The following is a 21,642-nucleotide window of genomic DNA, read 5'->3' as shown; positions in this document are numbered from 1 at the left end:
CCTTACCACTACAGCATGATTGTTGGTTACTGTTTGCCTTGTTCCGCTCGATTTCCGTGTTATACCTTTTTCCGCCGAAAGAAAACTAGCGACTGAGAGGGAAATCACTTCGTAAACAAAACTGTCTTCCAATTATTGTTTCAGGAAATTGAAATTAGAAAGTCACACGGTACTCTGAGGAGGGAATGAAATTTACAAATAGTGTAATTTGGATGATTGAAAAAAACATTGCTTGCTTTACTGAGGGGTTTACGGTTCTGCCTTTTTCTTTTTTCTATTGGCAAAATTGATATTAAATGTGGACTGAAACTTTGGCCTTTATTACGATAAATATATACTTTTTGCTTGCCAGTAAATTCTTCACAGTACTTTTGTTGGATTTCCGCCTCAACTTAGATTCCCTTTCCCGGCGGTCCTTGCATGCCGCGTGCCTCTGTAACTCGATGAGAAAGCATTTAAATTGAATGCAAGATTTCCTCCTTTCGGAAAAGAGTCGGGACACAAATTATTGCAACTTGGAAACACAATCTTCTTTATTGATATTGTTCAGACGAGAACATTTGAACTTCTTGTTCACAGATTATAAGAGAAAACCACTTTGTGAATTGGAAACTTAAGTTTTGTTTTTCTATTTTGAATGCCTGACCACTTTCTGCAGAAGAAATAGAAAAGAATAGTGCTTTTTAAATCTTATAATTTGAGCTTCACAATCAAATATTCAAATGGTTCAATTTGAGATCCGAATTTGCACCATCAAATTGAAAGCACTTGAAATCTAACACGAGTCTGATATAAGCGACGCCTGAAAACAGGTGACATCTATCACAACATTTTATCATAGAGTTTCCAAAAGCAAAAAGCGTCAGCCTCTATGCCACTGACGCTTCAAACAAAAATTCCTTTACGTGCTTATTTTGTTTGTGAGGAATATCCATTTCGAGTTCAAAAATTGCTTGCACGAAGGAAAAAACAGTGTGAAACATGTACAAAGGGATCCAGAGTTAGTTGACGAGCACTCAAGAATTGCTTTTCATTAACTTGTTTAGATAAAGGTGTCTTCCAAGCTTATTCAATTAGAAAATATACAAGAGATTAGTTTGAGGGGAAAGGATTTATATCTCTACGCGGATATCACTAGTAGGTTAATAAAATTGACAAAGCTCTGCTTAATGATATGACATCATACTGGTTACGGAAATAGAGGTTTTAGTTTTATCTTAGAAAAAAAAAGTATGGAATTTATGCAGCGGGGTGATAAACTTGTTTTTCACAATGCACCGCAAATTTACCTAATTTTGTGGCCGATTTTAGGCTGACGCTATAGCGCACGCGCAGACGCCCACTAATATCGTCATGAAAAGTAATCATTTGTTGAAAGTGCTAATGCAATCGGATTAAGCGATAACTACCAATAAAAACACTACAGCTGATCTCAAATACAGTGTGAAGATTGGTCATTAGCGGGAATGAGCGAGAACCTGCCCCCTGACGGGCCAGGACTCAACTAACACACAAGAGCAATCTTAACTAGGCTTTTGCACGGAAATTGACCACAAATAAACTGATATGTTTCCAAACATGTATAAAATGAAAGAATGTGGTTTCTATCTTGTGTTGCTTTCTAATACTTGCATTTTTTTTCCTTTTTCAAGTCAATAGTTTTAGAAGCGTGTTTGTTGTAAGTAGGAAGCTTTAACTTCAAACAGAGCTCACAGTTAGAAGTTGTACCCATCTTATCTTTTCCTGTATAAGCTTTGAAATGGTAGAAATTAAATCAGCATGTTCTCTTATCGGGAATTTCAAAAAGTCAAAATGAATCTCGAGGAATTGAATTCTTCAAAAATAATTTATTTTATTTCGGTCGCCCTTATTACAAGAAAGGAACAAAACATCACAATATTTTGATGCAATATTATTCCCACTTGGCAGATGACCTCTCGTGAAGGCTGAGACATAAACATTCATCTGTAAAGTCTGGCATTTTTGAACAAGTAGATAAGTCTCGTAGATATGGAAATACCAATGTGTTTTTCACATCTTGTGCGATCATTCTGATCGATATCAATTGAGTATCTAGCCCTATCCTAGTTAGTTATCTACCATTATTAGTTCTGTCAAATCATTTATCTAAGAAATTTCTCGCCCACATGAGCCATCTCCCGCAATGTTGAACCCGTTTGTCGCATTGCCACCTGCTGGCGATCGCTGTGCCGACCAATTCTGCTCAATTTCAGTTAATTGCCTGATATAGTTGCTAATTTTAATAATCAAGCAGCTATTGTTTCATTTATTTGACCCACACTTAATTGATACAAGCACCACAACGCACGCCGGAACTGCTTTGCATTCACACAAAAGGTGATGTGGGCAACTCAATGAATATATTGCGGTCTGTTGAACGATCGCGACCCAGAAGATCCATAAACATACAGAAGTTAAGGTGGTATTGTAAGCTCGAACTGGTAACTCGTCATTTTATCACTCTAAGGGTAAGTTATATATAATCGCACCATAAGAACATTCCTTAAGCCACAAAGTTTAGGAACACTATGTCGAATTTTTTCTTCGAAAAAAAAATAAACGTTAAAATGTGACAAATATTTTAAAATTAAAAAGGAACTATATTTTGACCACAAATCTGAGCCACAAGTCAATGGAAAACGAAACATTTGCTTTAACTATAACTTTTTAAAGCCATAACTGTTTCTTTCTTTTTGACAGCATTATTGTTGCCCTTCAAAAATCGTTTTTACCAAAAATGTTTTCCCCCCCCGATGAAAATCGTAAGCTTTGATATCTAGACTTTTACACTTTGAAAGCGATTGTGAATCTTGTTCCTCCTCTGAGCATGAAAACGACTCTCTTCAGAATTGTTTAAAGATGAACTTATATCAACCCTTTAAAGTCTTATCAACGCCCGCCATGTAAAACGCCTATTGATAACTTTCTGAGAATACCAGCTCAAACAGCCGAAATTGATTGAAGAAACTTCTACGTAGCTTATTTTGTGTGTTAACAACGTTTGCTATGACTATGATAGCAACTCCTTGATCGATAAGAAAGATAAGAGGCAGCACGAGTGAGCTTAAAAAAAAAAAAGGCGTTTGATTTCTTCATGTAAAATATTTTAACTTGCTGAACAGAGGACAATATAAGAACTTTTTTTTTCATTTTGCTTTCAAATAAAAGAGTTATTTTCCTCTAGAATTTGAATAGGAACTTAATATTTGATCCCAGCGGAAAAATAATTTCAAGCTGTTATAAAGGCGTCTGTTTTACCGAGGTTGTTTTCGAAACTTGAATGTTATGCCCTTGTCAAAACTAAAAGAAAGAAAATTCATTTCGAAAGGGTCAGTTAGACGTCTAGCATGTCCATGATGGCTCAGAGATCAAATCATAAAATACATCTGCTAATTTTTTAATCTCGTTCTGAGAAACATGGGTGTTATAACGTTTTATTTTTAAAAAACACTTCGAAACTTCGAGAAGTGTTTGGTCTCCTTAATAAAATATTTATGTCCCGTATGTTTTCGCTCGCGTCAGAGAATCGGCACTTGGCATCTGGTCTATTCAGCTGGCTGTACAAGGCAATAATTCTTCCAATTTATGTTAAATCTTCTATGTTGTAGAATTAATGAACCTCCAACGGAAAGATGAGGCGTATTATCTTGGCTCCACCCTTAGAGACATAAAAATTATTGTGAAAAGTGAAAAAAAATTCCCGTGATAAAGCTTAAACTTTTTATACGAGGACAGAATCTTTAGCTTTGATTCCCTCAGGCAGGAAGGGTCAAAGGTTTGCGTTAGTTATGTCTATTTCCAAAAAGAAATTAAAGTAAGAAACTTATTTTCCACCAGCTTCAAACATGATTGATTTTGCTAGTATTTTCACTTATAGGAAATGAGTCATGCATAAATTGTCTGAAGTTATAATTTGAGTTTTTTTCAACAATGAAGTACAAGAATATTACATTATAACAATACAAAAGGTGACACAGGGTTTTGTTGATTTTTTTTGACATTTTATGCATTTAGCCAATAGAACAGGAGGAAAACTTTCTAGCTTCAAAAACAATTCAGTATTGCTTGGGTTTTGTTCGGAAAATGTTTTTCCAATTCTGTCAAATATTCAATTTTTGCTAAAATATGATTCATCTTCTGGTGTTCTGTCTGGTATGTGCAAGGTTGATTTGCAAATATTTTTTTTAAATTTGTTGACAGAAAAATCTTTAATTGAAACATCAAAAACATTTTGTACCGAAAACTGCGGTCAAAGCTGAGTTCAAAAGATAGCTTACAAAACCTTGAGTTTACCAGTTTGTTTTACGTCAAAGAGATCAAGAAGCTTTGCTACTTTACCGAAGCCAAAAAGGCTTTAATTCAACTATAAATTAGCTTTACTGTAGCATTGCAATGTTTGGCTTTAGAGTTTGGTGACAGGTTTAACCTGGTTTCTTATTCATCAGATTTTTTAAGCGTGTAATATCAAATGTTTGTTCCATACTTCGAAGTTTCTTTCTTTTCCCTCTTCCCTCCTCCTTCCCTCTCTTCCACTTTCTTGACTAAGTCTGGATTTAGTTGTGTGCACTTTGATAGTTTGGCTGAGGGCTAGTAGCTTGAAATAATCATTGAAATAATCTTTGTGGTATCTTACAGAAACACGTCGGCTACGAGTAATCAAGATGTCAGTATCAAATACTTTCATACTAGCAGTGTTTTGCTGTCATCTCTTGCTTGTTCATGCAAAAGCGCTGAAAGACAGCACAAAGGAAGCTGCTGACGAGAATGATGTCCCTGCTTTTGCCGAAGGAAAATTTACGAGATCCTTGGAGAATGATCCACAATACTGGAAAGGACGTTTTTCTGACATTGTGGGTGAATTAAGCGATCCTCAGTATTGGAAGGGCCGGTTTAGTCATGACCAATACTGGCGAGGTCGTTTCGCAGATACTGGATCTGAAATGGATAAGAGAGAGCCTCAGTATTGGAAGGGCCGATTCAGTAGAGGAGAGGAGGAACAACAGCTGCGGTCTGCAGTCCCCGGACGGTTTGGAAGAAATTTCCAAGGCCGCTTTGGAAGGAATTTCCGAGGCCGTTTTGGGAGAGATTTTCAAGGCCGTTTCGGACGTGAATTACAGGGTCGTTTCGGTCGAGATGAAATACAGGGACGATTTGGTAGAGAGGATCTCCAAGGTCGCTTTGGACGGGAAGACATGCAGGGCCGTTTTGGCAGAGAAGAGGAAGACCAGGGTCGTTTCGGACGTGACTTCATCCAAGGCCGTTTTGGACGAGAAGACCAAGGTCGCTTCGGACGGGAAGATGACCAAGGCCGTTTTGGTCGCGATTCGATCCAGGGCCGATTTGGACGCGAAGAACTTGACCAAGGGCGATTTGGACGTGAAGAACTTGACCAAGGGCGATTTGGACGTGACGAAATTGTTGAGGATGAAGATCAAGGACGATTTGGTCGCGAAGAGGACAGCGATGATCTCCTTGTAAAGTTAGAGAATAAACTGGAGGAAGACCACGATGCCAAACGTGAAGTTGCAAGCAGTCTAGAGGAATCCAAGGATGAAACCTCGGAGTCTTAACAATGGAATTATTTGGTAAGTTTCAGAAATACTAGGATACTTAAAGGAGGGCGATTTAACACGACGCTTAGTGCTTAGCGCGCTACAATTGGGATCGAATGCTCTGAGTTCGAGCTGTGGCCAGGTCATTGTGTTGTCTTCTTGTGCAACTTACGCTCACGGTACCTCTCTCAACCCATGAAAATGAAAAAGAATTAAAAAACACTTCAGGAAACTTAAAAATGAGTATGGAAGGATTAACAGCAGTGGACTGGCATCCTATCTGGGCGGTGGGAGATGGGGGTAACAGGAAATAACAGCGTGGGCTACTCAGCACCTCATACGTGACACTTTTTCAGTTAAATGATTAGATAGCGTGAAAGGCGAAACGTGCACCAAGTTAACACAGTTATTTCGGCCTTAGTTAGGCATCAACATGGTAAAACATCACATCGCTCAACCTCTGCAATCGGAGTGATTTTGGTTGTAGGCTCGTTTTAGTTGTTACGGATTGCCTCACCAAAATCATGTTTCAATTAGTCTTTTGATAGAATATAGGTTCGCGTTAATTGTTTAGCACACAGCAATTCTTTGTAGACCATTGGTCTTGCTTTTGTGGCTGATCACTAAAGAACCAATGAGCATGAAGTACAGCATGAGATGAGCTACCATTTTTTTCAAAATTTTCCTAAGTAGGAAGGCTCACCTTCAGAATTACTTTGGAAAGATTCTTAACGCTTTAACTCCCAGACCAAATTTGTAATTCTCCTTATTGTCAACCATACAATTCTTATAATGTTACTTCAGGGAATTTAATATTGGATCAACTAATTATCCCCAAATTGATATTTTTCTTTATTCTCATCACTTATCTGGTTGATACTATATTGATATTGTAAGGAGAAATTCTGTCTTGGTCACTGATGGGAGTTAAAGGGTTAAAGTGCTTTTGTCCTGAGGGCTGGACATAAATTTTAAAGCTGGGGGCTTAAGTGAACTATTTATTCCCGGCATGTTATTGAATTTTGCTCTCAAACTCTCATAAAAGCTGGTGTATCCTAGCAACATCATGCTGTGTTAAAAGCATCCTAAGGGTCTCTAATTTTTGACAGCTCTTATATCTTGGTTACTGAGTTATCATCAACCAGCTTGCTTCCAACTCCGAAACAATGATGGCACAGTTTTTTTTTTAATTTCGTTTCGTTCTAGCACCAGCTGATTGGTTCACAATGTAAGTCGAAACTTTCGACGCGCTTAGAGATCTTTCGGCAGGTGTGCCAAGATGTCGTTATTTTCTTTTCGATGTTTGAAAATCATTATCTTGAAGTCTTTTTTCACCTCACAATGCCGATTCAGCCTAAGTTATAAAACAATTATATCATGCCTTAAAAAGGTAAGGAGATTTAAACTGACAATCCTGTTGAATTCTATTTGCAGGAATTTGAATAAAATGGCAGAAGAGAGAAAGAGTTCTATAAAACTTTACCACAGCTGCATATAAATAGCAATTGATGTAGAAGAAAGTTATTTCTTGGGTCATATACAGATTAATTGCACTCTCACAGTGACTCCCTCGTTTTCCTTTCATTGTACAAATCACTCTTGTGTGCTTACAGGTTGACGTTTCTTTCACCAAAATCATTCTATAGATGTCAGTTACGTACAAGCTTGTTAATGCTACGTAGTTTTCAAGAGAGTGAAACAAGTTAAGTTTAAGTATATCTAGATTATGAGTGAATTAAAGAGGTCAATAAAATGTGAAAACAAGTGGATGTTTGAAATTGAATGTACGCGTTTCAAAGTTCCTCTGAGGAAAATCGGCACACTCAAGGTTATCACGTGGGATCGTTAATGAAATGAAACCTTAAAAACTCAGATCCGAAGATTTTTTTTGTCAGCAGATTCACCAAATGGTCATTGAAAGATTCTATGGAAATCAGTCAAAACGCCTAATAACTTGAATTGTATGTAATGTTCAGTCCATCTCCCTTACCGCTCTCTCAATCTCGTTCCTGCAGTGATTTTCGGGAACTTTCCACTTAGCCAAAACCACTGGTTTGAAATTGCGGGAAGAATTTGCTTCTTCATTCAGACCCAAGTCCTTGTTTTCTCTTTCGAATGCCAAGATCCAACAGCAATATCCAAGGTGGATGTTTTTGTTTGTGATTCCATTTTATGCCCATCATTATCTTCATGTTTGGCTTAAAAATGTCTGATTGTTCTCCTCTATTTGGAGATATTTTGGCCCTTTTAATTGCTTCTTACTTATATATAACCTTCTTTCACTGAGAGAAGTTTACTCAGCATCGCATTTTTAAATTGGCGGGAAAATGTAGCGCAACGAATAAGGTATCGTATCGTGTAAATGTGAGAGGAGTGAATTTCTCTTCAAACTCGACCCTTTGGTACCTTGCAACTGGAGTACCTCGAAAGTTTTGCCGAGTGTGCGAGACAATTCCGACCAAAGAGCGTCCTTTAGGTTAAAGACCTTTAGGTCAGGAACATAGGAAACCAAGAGAGGGGAGATCAAAAATGGTGAGAAAGGTTCGGGAATGCAATAATCTTTTAATAATCTATCTGCAGCGTTTGGGAAAATTAGTGGGAGACGAAAGACACGGGTGTGGAGGAAGAAAAATGGGGTAAAGGAAGGGGGAGATTTTTACTCCCAGTCTCCCAATTCAAAGAGTTCAAGAGGAAATTCCCAATGACTGTTTTTGGGGTGAGGTTTCAAAAAGAAGAACTGCCACGAGCAAGGCTCACTGATGTCTCAAGTTCAACTGTATAACAACTTAGTAAGAACGTGTCTCCTGTAAATATTTTGAGAACCACTTTGAGAATTTTGTGAAAAATAATAATTTTATTCTATATCTTCATCATCGAGGTCTAGGTCATCCAGGTCTTGAAAAAGTGATTCATCTACCTTTACTTCACCTTAAAATAAAAAAAAAGCAACAAAATTATGAAAATGGAGGAAACATTTGCAGCTAATGGGTTCAATAGAACTGATGGGCTTTGGCCATGTATTACAAAATAACTTTTTTCGGTATCTTGATCATTGATATGAATCCATTGCTAGAAAATTTCAGAGTGAAAAATTGTAGACAACTTACTTTCTAAGAAGGCAGCATCTGAGTCTCTCATTGAGTCATCTTGTTCAAAGAGTTGTCTCCCTAAAGCAAAACACACCAAAAGAAGATTATCCACCAGTCTGGACATGTTTACTTTTGTTTCATGAGTCAACCAGACTTTCACAAAAGTGACACGTGTGTTGAATTTTCACAGACCTCAACAATAATGACATGATATTATATAAATAGGGTTTGGTCTCACAATGGTCTTTAGATACCACCTAAGGTTACCCACAGGTTGCCTTTAAAATTCACTGGTTCCTGTTTATAATCCCAGCTGAAGATGGCACTGTGAGGATTTTATGTCATACCCAGAAATGCAACATAATAACCTATGAATGAAAGTGATCCTCGCAGTGATGTGCACTACTTAGGCAGTAGTGAAAAAAAATTTTCAGGCCTTATTTTCACTACTGCCTAAGTAGTGCACATCACTGCGAGGATCACTTTCATTCATGTCTTTATCCGCAGTTCAAATATATGACTTCCATATATTCTTAACCGCATAATAACCTATCACAGGCAACTTCATTCCCAGGGTGCCAGAAAAAAGACACCCTGCAGGAACTAGGTTTGTGAGTAAAATTTAATGACTGAAAATTAGACAGCTAAAATTAGACACTAACTACCCAACTAATGAAATATAACAATGAGAATGATAAGAGAACATCTTGAGTAAGTTATTTTAATCAGAAAAACTCAATAAACTGCAAAAAAAACTACAAGAGCATTTTATGATTCTAGACAAAAATTCACCAAAATTCTCACAGACCATAATTTTTCAAGAGCTAACTTAGTTAGTCTGTTGTGAAAATGTCTCTAATGTAATCCTAAAGACACCTTACCTGTGAGTTTTCCTTTAAGCATTTCATTTTTATTCTCTTTAGTCTGCATCATTTCCTGTTCAAAAGCTCTTCTCCAGGCCACAAATGTTTCCAGTGTTACTGGGGTCCCTGAGAATTTGTTTTTCTCTGCCTCCTCAGCTTCTTTTTCCTTTCTCAACTTCTCATCTTCTTTTTCATTTTTTAATTTATCGGCGAATGTGTTGAGTTTTTCTTGTGCAGCTGATACTAAAGTGAAAATCATTGCCATCCCTAGGTTTTCTTGTGCCTATATGAGATTAATGATTGCCCATAAATTATAACTGCTTGCAAAACATTTTCTACCTTCATGGGTTTACTTTCAATTTCCCATATCTACTAACTGGTTGTTTTAGTTAAGAGTGGACATAATTTGGAAGCAAAAAATTCAACCAAGGATGGTTACTTTCCAAATTTGAACCACACATTCAAATGCAATAATTGTAGAGTTTACTTGCTCCAAGAGCCATTTGACTCTGAAAAGATCAGTCATCAAGACTTATTACTGCACTTCTTTCTGTGGCAGATCACAAATATGTCAACTCTCCTGATCAGGGAATCTCCCTGGTACTCAATGGATCTTCTAGTTCCCTCATAGAGTTTGCTAAATCAACTGGATAGATGCTATTTCGCATTATCTTTGTAGGCAAAAGTGCATCACCTCTTGTTCTAAGTACTCTCTAAGTCCCTCTGTATCTGAATTATCCATCCCTTCAAACAATGGCACTTCAATAATAGGGGGCTCATCTGGATATGTGTTTACATAAGTGAACTGTAAAGTGGCACAAACTGAAACAAGAACATGTTGAGTAGTTACTGCTTTACTTACCACATATTTAAGTGTATTTAAGTGTCAGTTTCAATAATCCAGGTAATGTGTAGTTCTAGTAACTATCCATACTAATCACATTAAAGATCAGCCAAAATTACAAAGGTTGGGCCAAGTTTTTCAAAGAATTACATGGAAAGCTAAAATGGATTTTCCAAAGAGGCCAGGAGCTCAAAGCAGAAAATTAACTTTAGTTAGGACATGGAAATTTTCTAAGGTTTCTAACAAAATGAATAAAATAAGATGAATAGAATTTGCAACAAACTCAAACCAGTACATCACTTCTGCTGCTGAAAAGAGAAGTGTACCTGTATCATATGGAACACATTTTTACAAGCCAGATTAATTTTGTTTTGGTTTTCTTTCCAATATTCACTAATTGGCAACTCCATGACAGCAGTCACACTGCCAAAGTATTAAATTATTTGTCAAGCACAGTAATGCTTCTCCAGGGATTCAATTTTGTTACAATATGATTACCTCTACAGTCCTCATCTTCTGGTTTTTCAGGTTCACTAGCAATTGAAACTTGAAAACAACATGGATCACTTTCAATCTCTAAGAGAGGAAGTAAAAGAATGTAATGTTCATCTGGTTATTATAATTTCAGAATACATCCTCATTAAACTCCTAAGATCTGATTGTTGATTCTCCCCTCTAGCTGCTACACATTTCCTTGTAAATTAGTTATGAGAACTTGGTGCTAGATCAAGATAGCAGCTTCTACCTGATGAGTTTGAATATTCTCATAACCTGTTTGCTGAATAATGTATGGATATCTAGGGAGAAGTTTCATGTTAATCACCTTTTAGAGTTAAAAGGTTAAACACTCTGACTTAATGGATCATGATATGTACTGTATATACATTAGAGAAAAACAAGAAATACAATAATAAATTCAAATCAACATCAGTATCAGAGCAACTGCGCACCTACCCCTCCCCTAAACTAACATTAACCCTATCTTGTCATCAGTTGGCTATTATTGAGGTAGGAGAGGGGTAGGTCTGCAATTGCTCTGATACTGACAGTGATCCAAAAACTCTTCCTTTTTTAAACAGGAGTGACCAAAGAGGAAATTCTCAAAACCAGATTTATTTATCTGTAAGAAGAGAGGTGACGAGAAGTAATATGATGGTCAACTAAGGGATATTGTTTGATTTAACTGCTGAAATAATAAGAGATGGGGACAGAACTTTATTTGGGTTCACTTCTCGTAATTTAAGAGGGCTGGCCTTTCTCTTTGAAAGAGAACTGCATGTATTTAAAGGAAATTTTTCTTAATCCGCGATGTGTATTTTCAAGTCTTTTGTCTCTAAGATCCCACTTAAAGATTGATGAGTATGCAAAAATCCTAGCACAGAAATATAAGAAAAATGGGAGAATCCGTACCAATCATGTAATCGAAAAAATCGGATGAACAGATAATCAGAACATAAATCTCTTATTTTTGCCAGACGAATTCTTCGATTGCGCACTAAACTCATTTTGGTAAGGATATCTTACTTACGAGTAAATTCTTCCGGGTATATGGAACTTAGAGCTTCAAGTTCCAGATCTTGTTCTTCTTTGTGGTCTGTCATGACTGGAAAACCTCAGAATTCTCAGTTCTCCGAAATAATTAAAAACTAAATAATAAGTCGTTCACATGTTTCAGACTTGGAAAAAATTCATAGTTCATCCGCCATTTTGGATTTTTTTGGCGACATGTGCAAGCCTCGTTTTAAAGTCTTTAGGAATTTTCTACAGGGGAGGTATTCTAAAAGCGCCCTTCAGATCGTTAATCCCTCGCCCATTACTTCCTCCAGGGTCAGTTTGACTGTAACTAAATCTTAAAAGTCAAACTCTAAATAAGTTTAGGTATTTTTTTCCCCAATTTTGTACCTTAATGTATCAAAAGGTGTCAGCATTGGCATCGAGGTTACTGTTCTTTCCCCCACACAGTAAGGTCTTGTTATAACTCTCCCATAATGCACTGCAGGGATTCTTGTCCTTGCATATGGCGATTTTTGTCATGACGGTGGAACTTCGACGAAAAAACTAGCTGAAATTTCCCTCTTAAAATGGCAGAAAATGAAGAAGGTAACCACCAGATTAACGTTAAATAATTTCAGTTTGTAGTAAGCTAAGTCATATTTGCATTTGTTTCAGGAAACAAGCGAAAAAGTGACGAGGAACTGGATGTCAGCGAGATTGCTCCAAAACGAGTAAGCACGCCTTCTGTCCCTTGTTTTCCGTTTTATAGCGAAACTGCGTATTAAACAAAGAATAAATGCAAAAATAGTTTTAAAAGAACGAAATTCTTTACAGGCGCGGCTAGATGTGCAGGATCTAAAGGACCTGTCGAAAGAAGACATTTTGGAAAGGTGAGTGTCCAAGTGACAGCTGAATTCAGTTAGTAATGCATGATGAAGCTTTGAAATACGGAACTGATGATCGGTGCTAATTGCACTTAATTTCTTACTTAAACTTCTGCATATACATAGCATCCAATTAATAGAAAACTGTACATCTATTCTAGCCATTTTTGAGAAGAAATCTGCACACTTTCCTTGTGCACTAATTCGTCCTGATTGCGGCGGATAAAATGCGAAGAGCAATCACAACTTCTTTATCTATATTTAGGAGATCAATTTATGTTATCTTGTTGCTCTTATATAAAGCATTTGATCGATTTAATGAACGATAAACGAATGTTAGGATACACCTGTGATTACAATTTCCCTCTTACGTAGATTTCAAAGAAATAACTCATTTTCCTTTTACTTTTATTAGATCTAAACTATGCGTTGCAAAACTTTGCCTTCCCTTAGCTAAACCGTTCGATTTATACCCCATTTTCACCAAAGTTAAACATTTCTTAAAGCTGTTTTGTAAACACTGTTGAAAATAGTGGCAGCTTAAACTGATATTAGTGGACGTCAAATTAAGTAAAATTCAAAGTAAAAGTTAGAGACTCCTTGAAACTCAGTTTTCCTGGCCTCTGTTTCTTATTTTCATTCAGTGAAATCCGTTTAGCTTAGCATGTTTTGCCAGAGAAAATGGGGTAAAAAGGTAAACAAGTTCATGTACTCTTGAGGTGTAAAAAAACATTGTTTTTGTTCACAATTTAATTATTCCAAACATTTTGTTGAAAGTACAAAAGGCACATCCTTACATCTCAACTTGAAAGCTTATGCTGATTTATTTTCAGCAAATATTTTTCTTTTGAACAGTCTTTGTTGCCAATTTATATGAAGCCTAACTCAGTTGGACTTTCATTGTGTGAACCAAGCATTTGAAGTCAATGGCAAGAGATCTCTTACGTTTATTAGTATTTTGATCACCACATTGGTTGATTACTTACAGTCAGTCTGTCTCACTCAAGTTTCCTCATTGTACTTCGTAGGGGAATGTAGTTTTGTGCAGAGGTGAACATTTTGAACAGGAAATTGCTTTTGAAAGAATGGAATTAGTTTTGAAATTGAGACACAACACATGGTTTGGTACATTGTCACCAAGAATGAAATGACATTCAAGTGAAAGCATTACAATATCTACAGAATTACCAATATTTTAAGGGAAACAACTAAATATTACATACTTGTTGACTAAATGGAAGGACAGGATAAGAAATATTTAGCTTGAGGTCTGTACATCTTGGCTGAAAGCCAAATATTTTCCCATCCAGTTTGACCTAATCAGTTAATGATCAATTAATCATACACCTACTACTCATTCTCTTTCTTTTATTCCTGTGTCTGATTTCTATTTATGAACTACTGGTAGAGTGGTGTGGCTTTTTTCTTTCCTAGTTGCACCATTGTGTTTGGCTTCTATATGACACTTTTTCATTGAAGTTTCTCTATGAATGCATTTCAGTAGAATAGCTCATTTCTGATATCTGAAGATTCAGCATCACAAAATAATGTTCACTACAAGGCTTTAAACCTCAAACCCTCTGGTTGATATCTCGGTGCTTGGTGATGTTAAATATTGTTCAACTCTGAATTTTAAGAGTAAGAGTAAACTGAAAAGTGTTGATGGTAGTAAAGGAAAAAAAGATTTTTTGAGTCGAGTAATAACAATTTGATGTAAATTATGAGACACCTTCCTTGATAGTAATCTGTGTCAAGAGTTTCCTGGTGAAAACATGTTAAGTATACTTTTCAGTTGAAGATAACAAGGCAATGAGTAACCTTTTCTAATGAAGTTTTGCAAGCAATTTTATTTACAGTTATATTTTGTCTTCAGGGTGAAGGAGTTGGATGATTATGTTGATGAGCTGGAAAAGAAGCAAAATGGAGAACAAGCAAGTAGTAAGTGTTGTTTTTCTCTTTAATTTGAATGTTATCAAAATAGGGGAAAGTAAAGGAAACCAAAGGAAACTGAGTCATATCATGTTGAGTTTGTGTTTACCATTCATTCTGCTCAGTAGACAGTGCATATTGCATAAGGGCTTAAATTTCTTTACGCCTTTTAGTCCATGTGTATTAAGCAACCTGTTGCTTTGTACTTTTTTTTTGTCAAAAGGGGCTTTTTCATTGACTATGTGAGCTCCACACCCTAGATCTCAGACTACCCTCTGAAATACCAGAGAAAATGGCTGCCACAGTGAACACACAGACCACTGCCAAAATGATTTAAACTTCACAAAGTTGCATGTTAAATAATATACTTTCCCCTTGTCAAATTTTATTTCAACTTGAGCATCAGGCTCTCTCAAAAAAATTCTAAAGCTAGAGAACTGATTCAACTTCATGATGTACAGTGAGTCATTAGCAAGGGTGCCTTCAGCTTTGAAAGTATTTATCAGTATGATGACTCTTTTTTGCACTCCTTTTCCATCATAATCACGTAAAAAGCTTTTCCTCAAATACAACACTAAAAAACAGGTCACAAATTTCTCCTCAACAAAAGGAATCCTAAACTTTCTATAACGGGTCAATTTTGAATTTGCCAGCCATTGCCACATTGTGACATGTCACAAGGCATAGCAATTTTTTCTTTTTTGCGAGACAAGAGCAAGGACAAACCAATTTTTTCGCCTAATTGAAAAATTTCACTTTTAACATATTCATATGCATATTTGTTCTTTGATTTGGCAAACTTTTGCTCCAAGCGAGTTATAAGGGAGCAAACTTTGCAGAGGAGATTGTTTTGGTCTTCTGCAGGCGAGTCTGCAGGATGTAAATATTTCCCCAGAGTCATGAAGCAGTACTTTGGGATTGTTTTTTTGAAGCCTTCAACTCCAGTAAACTTTTTAGAATCCCAGTACATTGCCAGCTGAGGAAGTTCGTGGATTCCAATGAGAATGTTCAGCCCAAGATAGGCTGAAATTTCTGCTCGGGTTGTTGTGAACATTTGATCCCCTTTCCAATGAGCTTATGCAACTGTTTATTGGACAATTTCATCAATGTAAGCATCGTCGATAAGAAATCTTTGGCAGCTGCATTTTTTTCCGAGATCTCTGGTTGGGCCATGATGAATGGAGAATTGCTTAACATTAATCTGTTGCAATGTGCTAGACCATTGAAGAGCATTTGGTTGGCTTTCTTCAGTGGCAGATTCTTCATTGCTACTTTCGTCACTTTCTTCTTCTTCGTCACTAGCGTATAGCTCAACATCAGAATCGCTTCCCCTTTCTTGTGACCATAGGTTGAAAAAGTCTTTCCTGTCATCATCCACATTGCGAAGTAAGTTTTGTTCTTGCCGTGCTTGATGAGCTTGTTGCATTTTTTCAATTCCTTTGATGGACTTCTTGCTCTTCATCAGATGACAATTGACTTTCATCAATTCTTCCAGAAGCCATGTCTAAGACCAAAACGTGTTTTTGAAAAACTTGTGAAAAATCACACAGTGAATGTGGAATAGTGAGTTTGGTCCCAAATGAAAGCCTGAACTCTGGATTCAATATCTTTACAATAATCCTCCTTGCTTTCTGCTATGCATTTCTTTAATGTTAGTTCCAAAAATTTGGTGTTGGATCCAATAAAAATCTTGCTGTTGGTGTTTTTCTTCATTCCCATTACTTTCTGCTAGATATTTATTGTTATTGAAGGGAGAAATTGTGTCTTGTTTCTTCCTGGGTTATGAGATCCAAGGCCTAGCCCTGGTCAGGGTCCTTGTGAAGTGGTTCTGAGCTCCATGAAGACACTTAATCAGAATCATGTCAAAATGTATAGTTGCTTTCACTTAATTATGACAGCTAATGTACTAGTATTTTTAACAAGATATTTTAATTTTATCAACTGAGTTGATAATGTAAATTAGCCACTGTGAAGAGTTTCTGAGCTGACGTTTCAAGTGTTAGACCTTTGTCAAAGTGAATGAGTATTTTTGGTGACAGTTTATCATTTTCTTATTTAAAGAAGAACTTGCTGGGCTCTTGGAGACAGGAGAGAAGCTTAAACAACAGCAGCAAGAATCCACAAGGCGTGAGAATGTGTTAGTGATGAGGCTGGCCACAAAGGAACAAGAAATGCAAGACCTACTGGTGAGGACTACAGAAAACAAGGCTTCATTCATAATGCACTGTACAACCACCGCTTGTATGGGGTAGTTTTATTGCACATTCAAAAGAGACACTGCGTAAACTCATGGTCAAGTGTCTGACTGGGATGGAGTGGTACGGGAGGGACACAACCTTCAGTGGTAACAGACAATTGTCATTTGTTGATCCATAGCAACCAGAGAGCAGTTAAGAACTGTCCTGGAACATTTGTGAAGACTTGCATGTATTCTTCACATTCGATGAACGGTTTCGATAAACTCAAGGAACTGAATTATAAACACTACCAAAAAAGCATCCATAAACATTAAGGTACAAGCAGTATAATTATATTTTTTTTTATCAGAGGAACAATTTAGACATTTGATCAGTTACTGATATACATGTACTTGGATTGCTTGCACCTTATATTTGGTAACTACATGTACATGTACATGTATACTTAAACCTGTCTACTAAGGCCACCTTGTTCATGAGGGCAGGCTCTATCACAGTGCTTCAGTAATGCATGCTTGTTAGTCTGAGTGAAAACTTGGTATTATGGCAGTTGTTGAAACAGCCAGCTTGTTCTGCCCTTAGGTGACTGTTGTACAGAGGCTAGATTATAAAACCCAAATTGAGTTTATTGCAAGGAAGAAAGAAAAATTCTAACTCATGGTGTTTGTCGTTGAGAGGCTTACAAACATCAAGTTACCGCGGTTTTTTGGTATGCTGAAAATGGTGGCAGTGAACAATACAAGACTCTGTCAAAGCTGGTGAGAAGTGTGCTTGGTCCCCACAAAATTATGAACTAAAAAAATAGACGAGGCAGCACATTTGAAATTTCAAAATCATATCTACATAAGTTGTAAACTGCGGCCCAATAGCCAAGTGCTTATACAATTTTGTAAGGGGTTTTAGAAGGGCTCATAAATGGGGGGGCTTACATCTGAGGATGCTTTTAACCCAAACAGAAAAAGGGCTTCAAAATAAGCTATAGCATTGCTGATCAAAATATGTTTTGCTGGTTTTCAAGTAAGTTTCAAAACACCATAAAAAAAATTGAATTCATTTAAAAACTAACAACTCGAAACAATCTGGAACATAACAAAATGGCAGTTCAGACCTTTCCCTTGAATGTCATCTGTATTCTCCTGCCATAAAAATTTACAGCAGAGTTTGAACTTACAATGTATTTGGGTTTTATCTCTAGAATGGGAATTCTCATAAGAAAAATGATTGACTTCTCATTGTTACTGCAAAGTGTATTTTATTAGAGGAATCATTCTCAATTATGAACCAGAGTTTCTTTTGTTCTGCTCATTTAATTTTAAGCACACTCAAAGTTCATCACACCATTAGCACTGTTTCAGTGATCCAATGACTCTTGATCTTGGTTAAGTCTCGCTCATTTTCTAATCTACATGTAAGGCCTGCAAACACTTCCACTTTGTCTTAAGAAGGTTTTTACTCATGTAAGTACTTGTATGTGGTTTGGATAAAGTACAGCGCATGTGCACAGGTCACAAATGGATACTCTACACACTTTTTGTTGGTCTGAACAAAATTGTGTACAATGTTCGTTCCAATTTATCAGATGATACCAAAGTTTTAAAAGATGCAGATTGTGTAGCGCAGTTAGACTATTTCAGGACCCCTCATTTATGATTAAGTAGGGCATTTGATATTCCTTTAACCTTTTAACTCCCAGAAGTGTTCAACATATAACTTCTCCCCTCAATTTCCATATATTTTCCAGCAAACAGGTAACGAGAAGACTAACACATCAGATACAACTTATCTTGATCTGACGAGGAAATATGTAACAGCTAGAGAGGAAAATTGACAGTCAGAACTTGGGAGTCAAAGGGTTAAACCCTGCTCCTAATGATCTTAACCACCATGCATCCTTTTCTACAAAACATTCCCTTCAGGAAAAAGTTTTTCTTTAGTGGTTAGGTTTATAGGAGATTGATGGGAACAACATTTTAGGCTTTCTTTCTTTTGCGTGTAGGACATTATATTCAATACTAACACTACTTGAAGCACCCAGTTACAAAGGAGAGAGTATGAAAGATAATAGAGTAAAAAATGAGTTAGAGCTTAGAATTGTCATGGTAGGTTAGTATCATTGTTGCATCCTTGTAGTAATCTACTACTTTGTTCAGTGCTTGAAAAGCGAGGGCAGATGGAAAGGTAGTCACATCACAGTGTACTAGTTACTCGTGCAGGTTCAAAGTGAAAAGTGGAAGGCGGGCAACGAGGCAAACATTTGTTATTTGTTATCCGCAGACGCAAATCCACGATTTAAAACAAGCTCAAAATCCATCCTCGATCCAGCTTCGCTCCACCCTACTTGATCCCGCGGTTAATTTGTTGTTTCAACGAATGAAAACGGACTTGGACTCTGAAAAAGAGAAACTGGAACAAGCTCAGAACGACCTGAATGCGTGGAAGTTTACCCCTGACAGGTGATGGGAAATTCCTTTGCTTAACTTTTGAATGTAGCCTCTGTAAAGATCCGACTATTTCAGCGGTGGTTGAAAAGTATTGGCGACCAACCTTGCTGTCATAGAGACGGTCATTTAATCCAAAAGCTGTGGGGCCGTACAATGTTTTTAACTTTCTGGAGAACAAGTACCTTTTCGGCAAGACCTTGTTGTGGTCTTAAAATTTCGTTGGCGTCTGCGACCATACAACAGTGCTCATTTAAAAACTTAGTACAAGTTCTTCGCAAATCCATCTGTGCCGTGCTCGTTGTGATCGTGGAAAACTTTATCGCATTGCACACTACCATTTTCATACAGTGAATAGTTTAGAATCGGCATGTAGATAAGAGAAACCCACGTAACGTTATTGAAAATGTTTTGTGACACCAACAAAGTAAGACCGAGATGGAGAGGTCGTTTGAGCATTAAATGTAACAAATATATCAAATTGTAGGTAATTAAGAACGATTAGACTGTAAAAGGTCATGGAAATTCTGGAATTTTAAAACCCCGATAGAGTGCGAACCCTGTGTGCAAGTTCCTGAGCGAACATTGAACTTCGCGAACATCCATTGTCATGAGGCATGAGGTTTTCGGCAGTTATGTCTCTCCACATCTGTCTGTGTTGGTATCATTATGCTCTCATATTGAAAATAATACCTGTTCTTCCGACTGCTTTGAAGGCAGCGCGGTGTACAAATTATTTCAATTTCACATTTTCGGCTGTCATATTTCTGATACTTTGAACTGTTTTTTTTTTTTTTTTTGTAGTGTCACGGGAAAGAAACTGATGGCAAAATGCCGCATGCTGATTCAGGAAAACCAGGAGCTTGGTAGCAAGTTATCTCAGGGAAGAGTGGCGCAACTGGAAGCTGAACTTGCTCTTCAGAAGAAATACAGCGACGAGTTAAAAGGCAGTCAGGATGGTGAGTGCGAAAATGAGCTGATTATTCATCACTATTCCCGAATTTCCCTATACTGTGGTGTCGTTTAGATTGAGAGGAGGTGCCGCAAAGGGCAGCGTCTTATAGTGTGGTGGCATTCGTCACGAAGTGTCACGATTGAATGCTTTCTTGAGTAACTGCTCATTAAACGGTGTTTCTTCTTGTGATGTGGTAAAAAAAATCTCCTTGTTCTCCCATTTTAGAGTTGAATGACTTCGTCATCCAGTTAGATGAGGAAGTTGAAGGCATGCAGTCAACCATCTTAACACTTCAGCATCAATTAAAAGACTGCAAACAGCTATTATCTCAATCACAGGAGAACGTGAAGACTTACGAAGATAAACTAAAGACCTCAGAAAAGTTGCTCGCTGAAATGCGACAGCAAAACTCGCCAGTCAGCGTCAAGTTAGAGGACCAAGATGAGCATGTGCAAGCGCAGGCGCAAACGCAAGGGCAAACGCAGTCATCGCAGGCGCATTCTTGGACCGATAGCGCTGAATGTGCGACAGGCGATACAACATCCCCGGTTGCCGCGAAAAGCGAAGAAAGCGAAGAAAGGATACTGCTTAGCGCATCAGTAACTGTCCCGGCTATGAAACCCGCGAGCGTTCCCTCGGCGTTTTCTATCAGCCAGTTATTGGCAACTGACTCGAACCCTGGGAAGGAGAATAAAACCGAGCATGCGCAAGACAATTTAGAGAACGGCGGGAGTAACCATGAAAGCTCGCCATCTGAACCTATTGACATGGGCGAGTCCCCTCTTGTCGCGGCAATGGGAGTGGTGGAAAGAATTGGGAGTGAGCCAAACACTTTCAATGGGGAGGTGACGGGTTAAATTGTGCTTTCCTATCCCGTATTACCCTCCATTAGTGTAAGTTTTAGCCCCACCCCTACCCCACCCCGACATTAGTAGACAGTCATCGTTCATCTTCTGATGTGCATAAAGGCGCATGAGAAGCAGGTCTTTCTTATAGGACGTTTTGATGTCGTAAATTATTAATAAATGTCTTCTTTTTTGCATCACCTGTTTTCTGTCGAGTACTGTATATGGAGATTCGGACAGCTAAATCTTCATGGAAAATCTAGAAAGTCGTAGAGTTCCACTATATTATTTCCAGCATAGAAAAATCATTATTTTAGTATGGATCGTGGGAAGTCAAGGGAATGGTGGAAAGTGTTACTTCTGTGTAATCTAAGGATAAAAAAGCAAGGAGAACATGATCGAACGACCTTCGCACAATTTTGAATCAAACTTCAAAAACGTAATGTACTTAAAACATCAAGAAAGCCGTACGAAAGGACATGGTAATCCATGAGAAATGCAGAACAAAGTCACCTAGCTTTACCCTCTAG

The 21,642-nt window shown here is 37.4% G+C and overlaps 3 protein-coding genes across 4 annotated transcripts; 2 read left to right on the top strand and 1 right to left on the bottom strand.

The window, feature by feature from the left end:
• The first annotated feature begins 2,305 nt into the window (after positions 1-2,305).
• Positions 2,306-7,338, top strand: LOC113678847 (uncharacterized). Its single transcript, XM_027195762.2, has 3 exons — positions 2,306-2,489; positions 4,657-5,606; positions 7,008-7,338. The coding sequence occupies exon 2, from the start codon at positions 4,683-4,685 to the stop codon at positions 5,589-5,591; it is 909 nt and encodes a 302-aa protein (XP_027051563.2). The 5' UTR covers positions 2,306-2,489; positions 4,657-4,682; the 3' UTR covers positions 5,592-5,606; positions 7,008-7,338.
• A 1,069-nt stretch (positions 7,339-8,407) lies between these two features.
• On the bottom strand, positions 8,408-12,100 carry LOC113678849 (RWD domain-containing protein 1). Its single transcript, XM_027195764.2, has 6 exons — positions 11,898-12,100; positions 10,868-10,945; positions 10,220-10,347; positions 9,544-9,808; positions 8,681-8,740; positions 8,408-8,501 (listed from the first exon to the last, which is right to left on the bottom strand). The coding sequence occupies exons 1-6, from the start codon at positions 11,968-11,970 to the stop codon at positions 8,428-8,430; spliced, it is 678 nt and encodes a 225-aa protein (XP_027051565.2). The 5' UTR covers positions 11,971-12,100; the 3' UTR covers positions 8,408-8,427.
• Positions 12,101-12,354: 254 nt separating this feature from the next.
• LOC113678811 (pre-mRNA-splicing regulator WTAP) lies at positions 12,355-21,303 on the top strand. 2 transcript variants are annotated; one of them, XM_027195723.2, is made up of 8 exons: positions 12,355-12,469; positions 12,539-12,594; positions 12,698-12,753; positions 14,621-14,685; positions 16,741-16,862; positions 19,149-19,327; positions 20,117-20,271; positions 20,493-21,303. In XM_027195723.2, the coding sequence occupies exons 1-8, from the start codon at positions 12,451-12,453 to the stop codon at positions 21,122-21,124; spliced, it is 1,284 nt and encodes a 427-aa protein (XP_027051524.2). In that variant the 5' UTR covers positions 12,355-12,450; the 3' UTR covers positions 21,125-21,303. The 2 variants fall into 2 exon arrangements, with proteins under 2 accessions (XP_027051524.2, XP_027051523.2); XM_027195722.2 differs by having other exon boundaries at positions 12,357-12,469; positions 16,738-16,862.
• The last annotated feature ends 339 nt before the right edge of the window (positions 21,304-21,642 follow it).

The sequence above is a fragment of the Pocillopora damicornis genome, chromosome 8 (genome assembly GCF_964200805.1).
Source record: "Pocillopora damicornis chromosome 8, jaPocDami1.2, whole genome shotgun sequence".
In the NCBI taxonomy this organism is placed as follows: Eukaryota; Metazoa; Cnidaria; class Anthozoa; order Scleractinia; family Pocilloporidae; genus Pocillopora; species Pocillopora damicornis.
The sequence above is the reverse complement of the archived record's forward strand: the minus strand, read 5'-3'. Positions and strand labels throughout refer to the sequence as shown.

Bases quoted from the DNA above. Each gene is read 5' to 3' on its own strand.
- LOC113678847 (XM_027195762.2), top strand. From the start codon at position 4,683: ATGTCAGTATCAAATACTTTCATACTAGCAGTGTTTTGCTGTCATCTC.
- LOC113678849 (XM_027195764.2), bottom strand. From the start codon at position 11,970: ATGACAGACCACAAAGAAGAACAAGATCTGGAACTTGAAGCTCTAAGT. The intron at 9,809-10,219 runs GTGATGCACTTT...AATCTCATATAG, and splicing joins GAGAGTACTTAGAACAAGAG to GCACAAGAAAACCTAGGGAT. The intron at 8,502-8,680 runs GTAAGTTGTCTA...TTTTATTTTAAG, and splicing joins AGATGCTGCCTTCTTAGAAA to GTGAAGTAAAGGTAGATGAA.
- LOC113678811 (XM_027195722.2), top strand. The intron at 19,328-20,116 runs GTGATGGGAAAT...TTTTTTTTGTAG, and splicing joins TGGAAGTTTACCCCTGACAG to TGTCACGGGAAAGAAACTGA. The intron at 20,272-20,492 runs GTGAGTGCGAAA...CTCCCATTTTAG, and splicing joins GTTAAAAGGCAGTCAGGATG to AGTTGAATGACTTCGTCATC.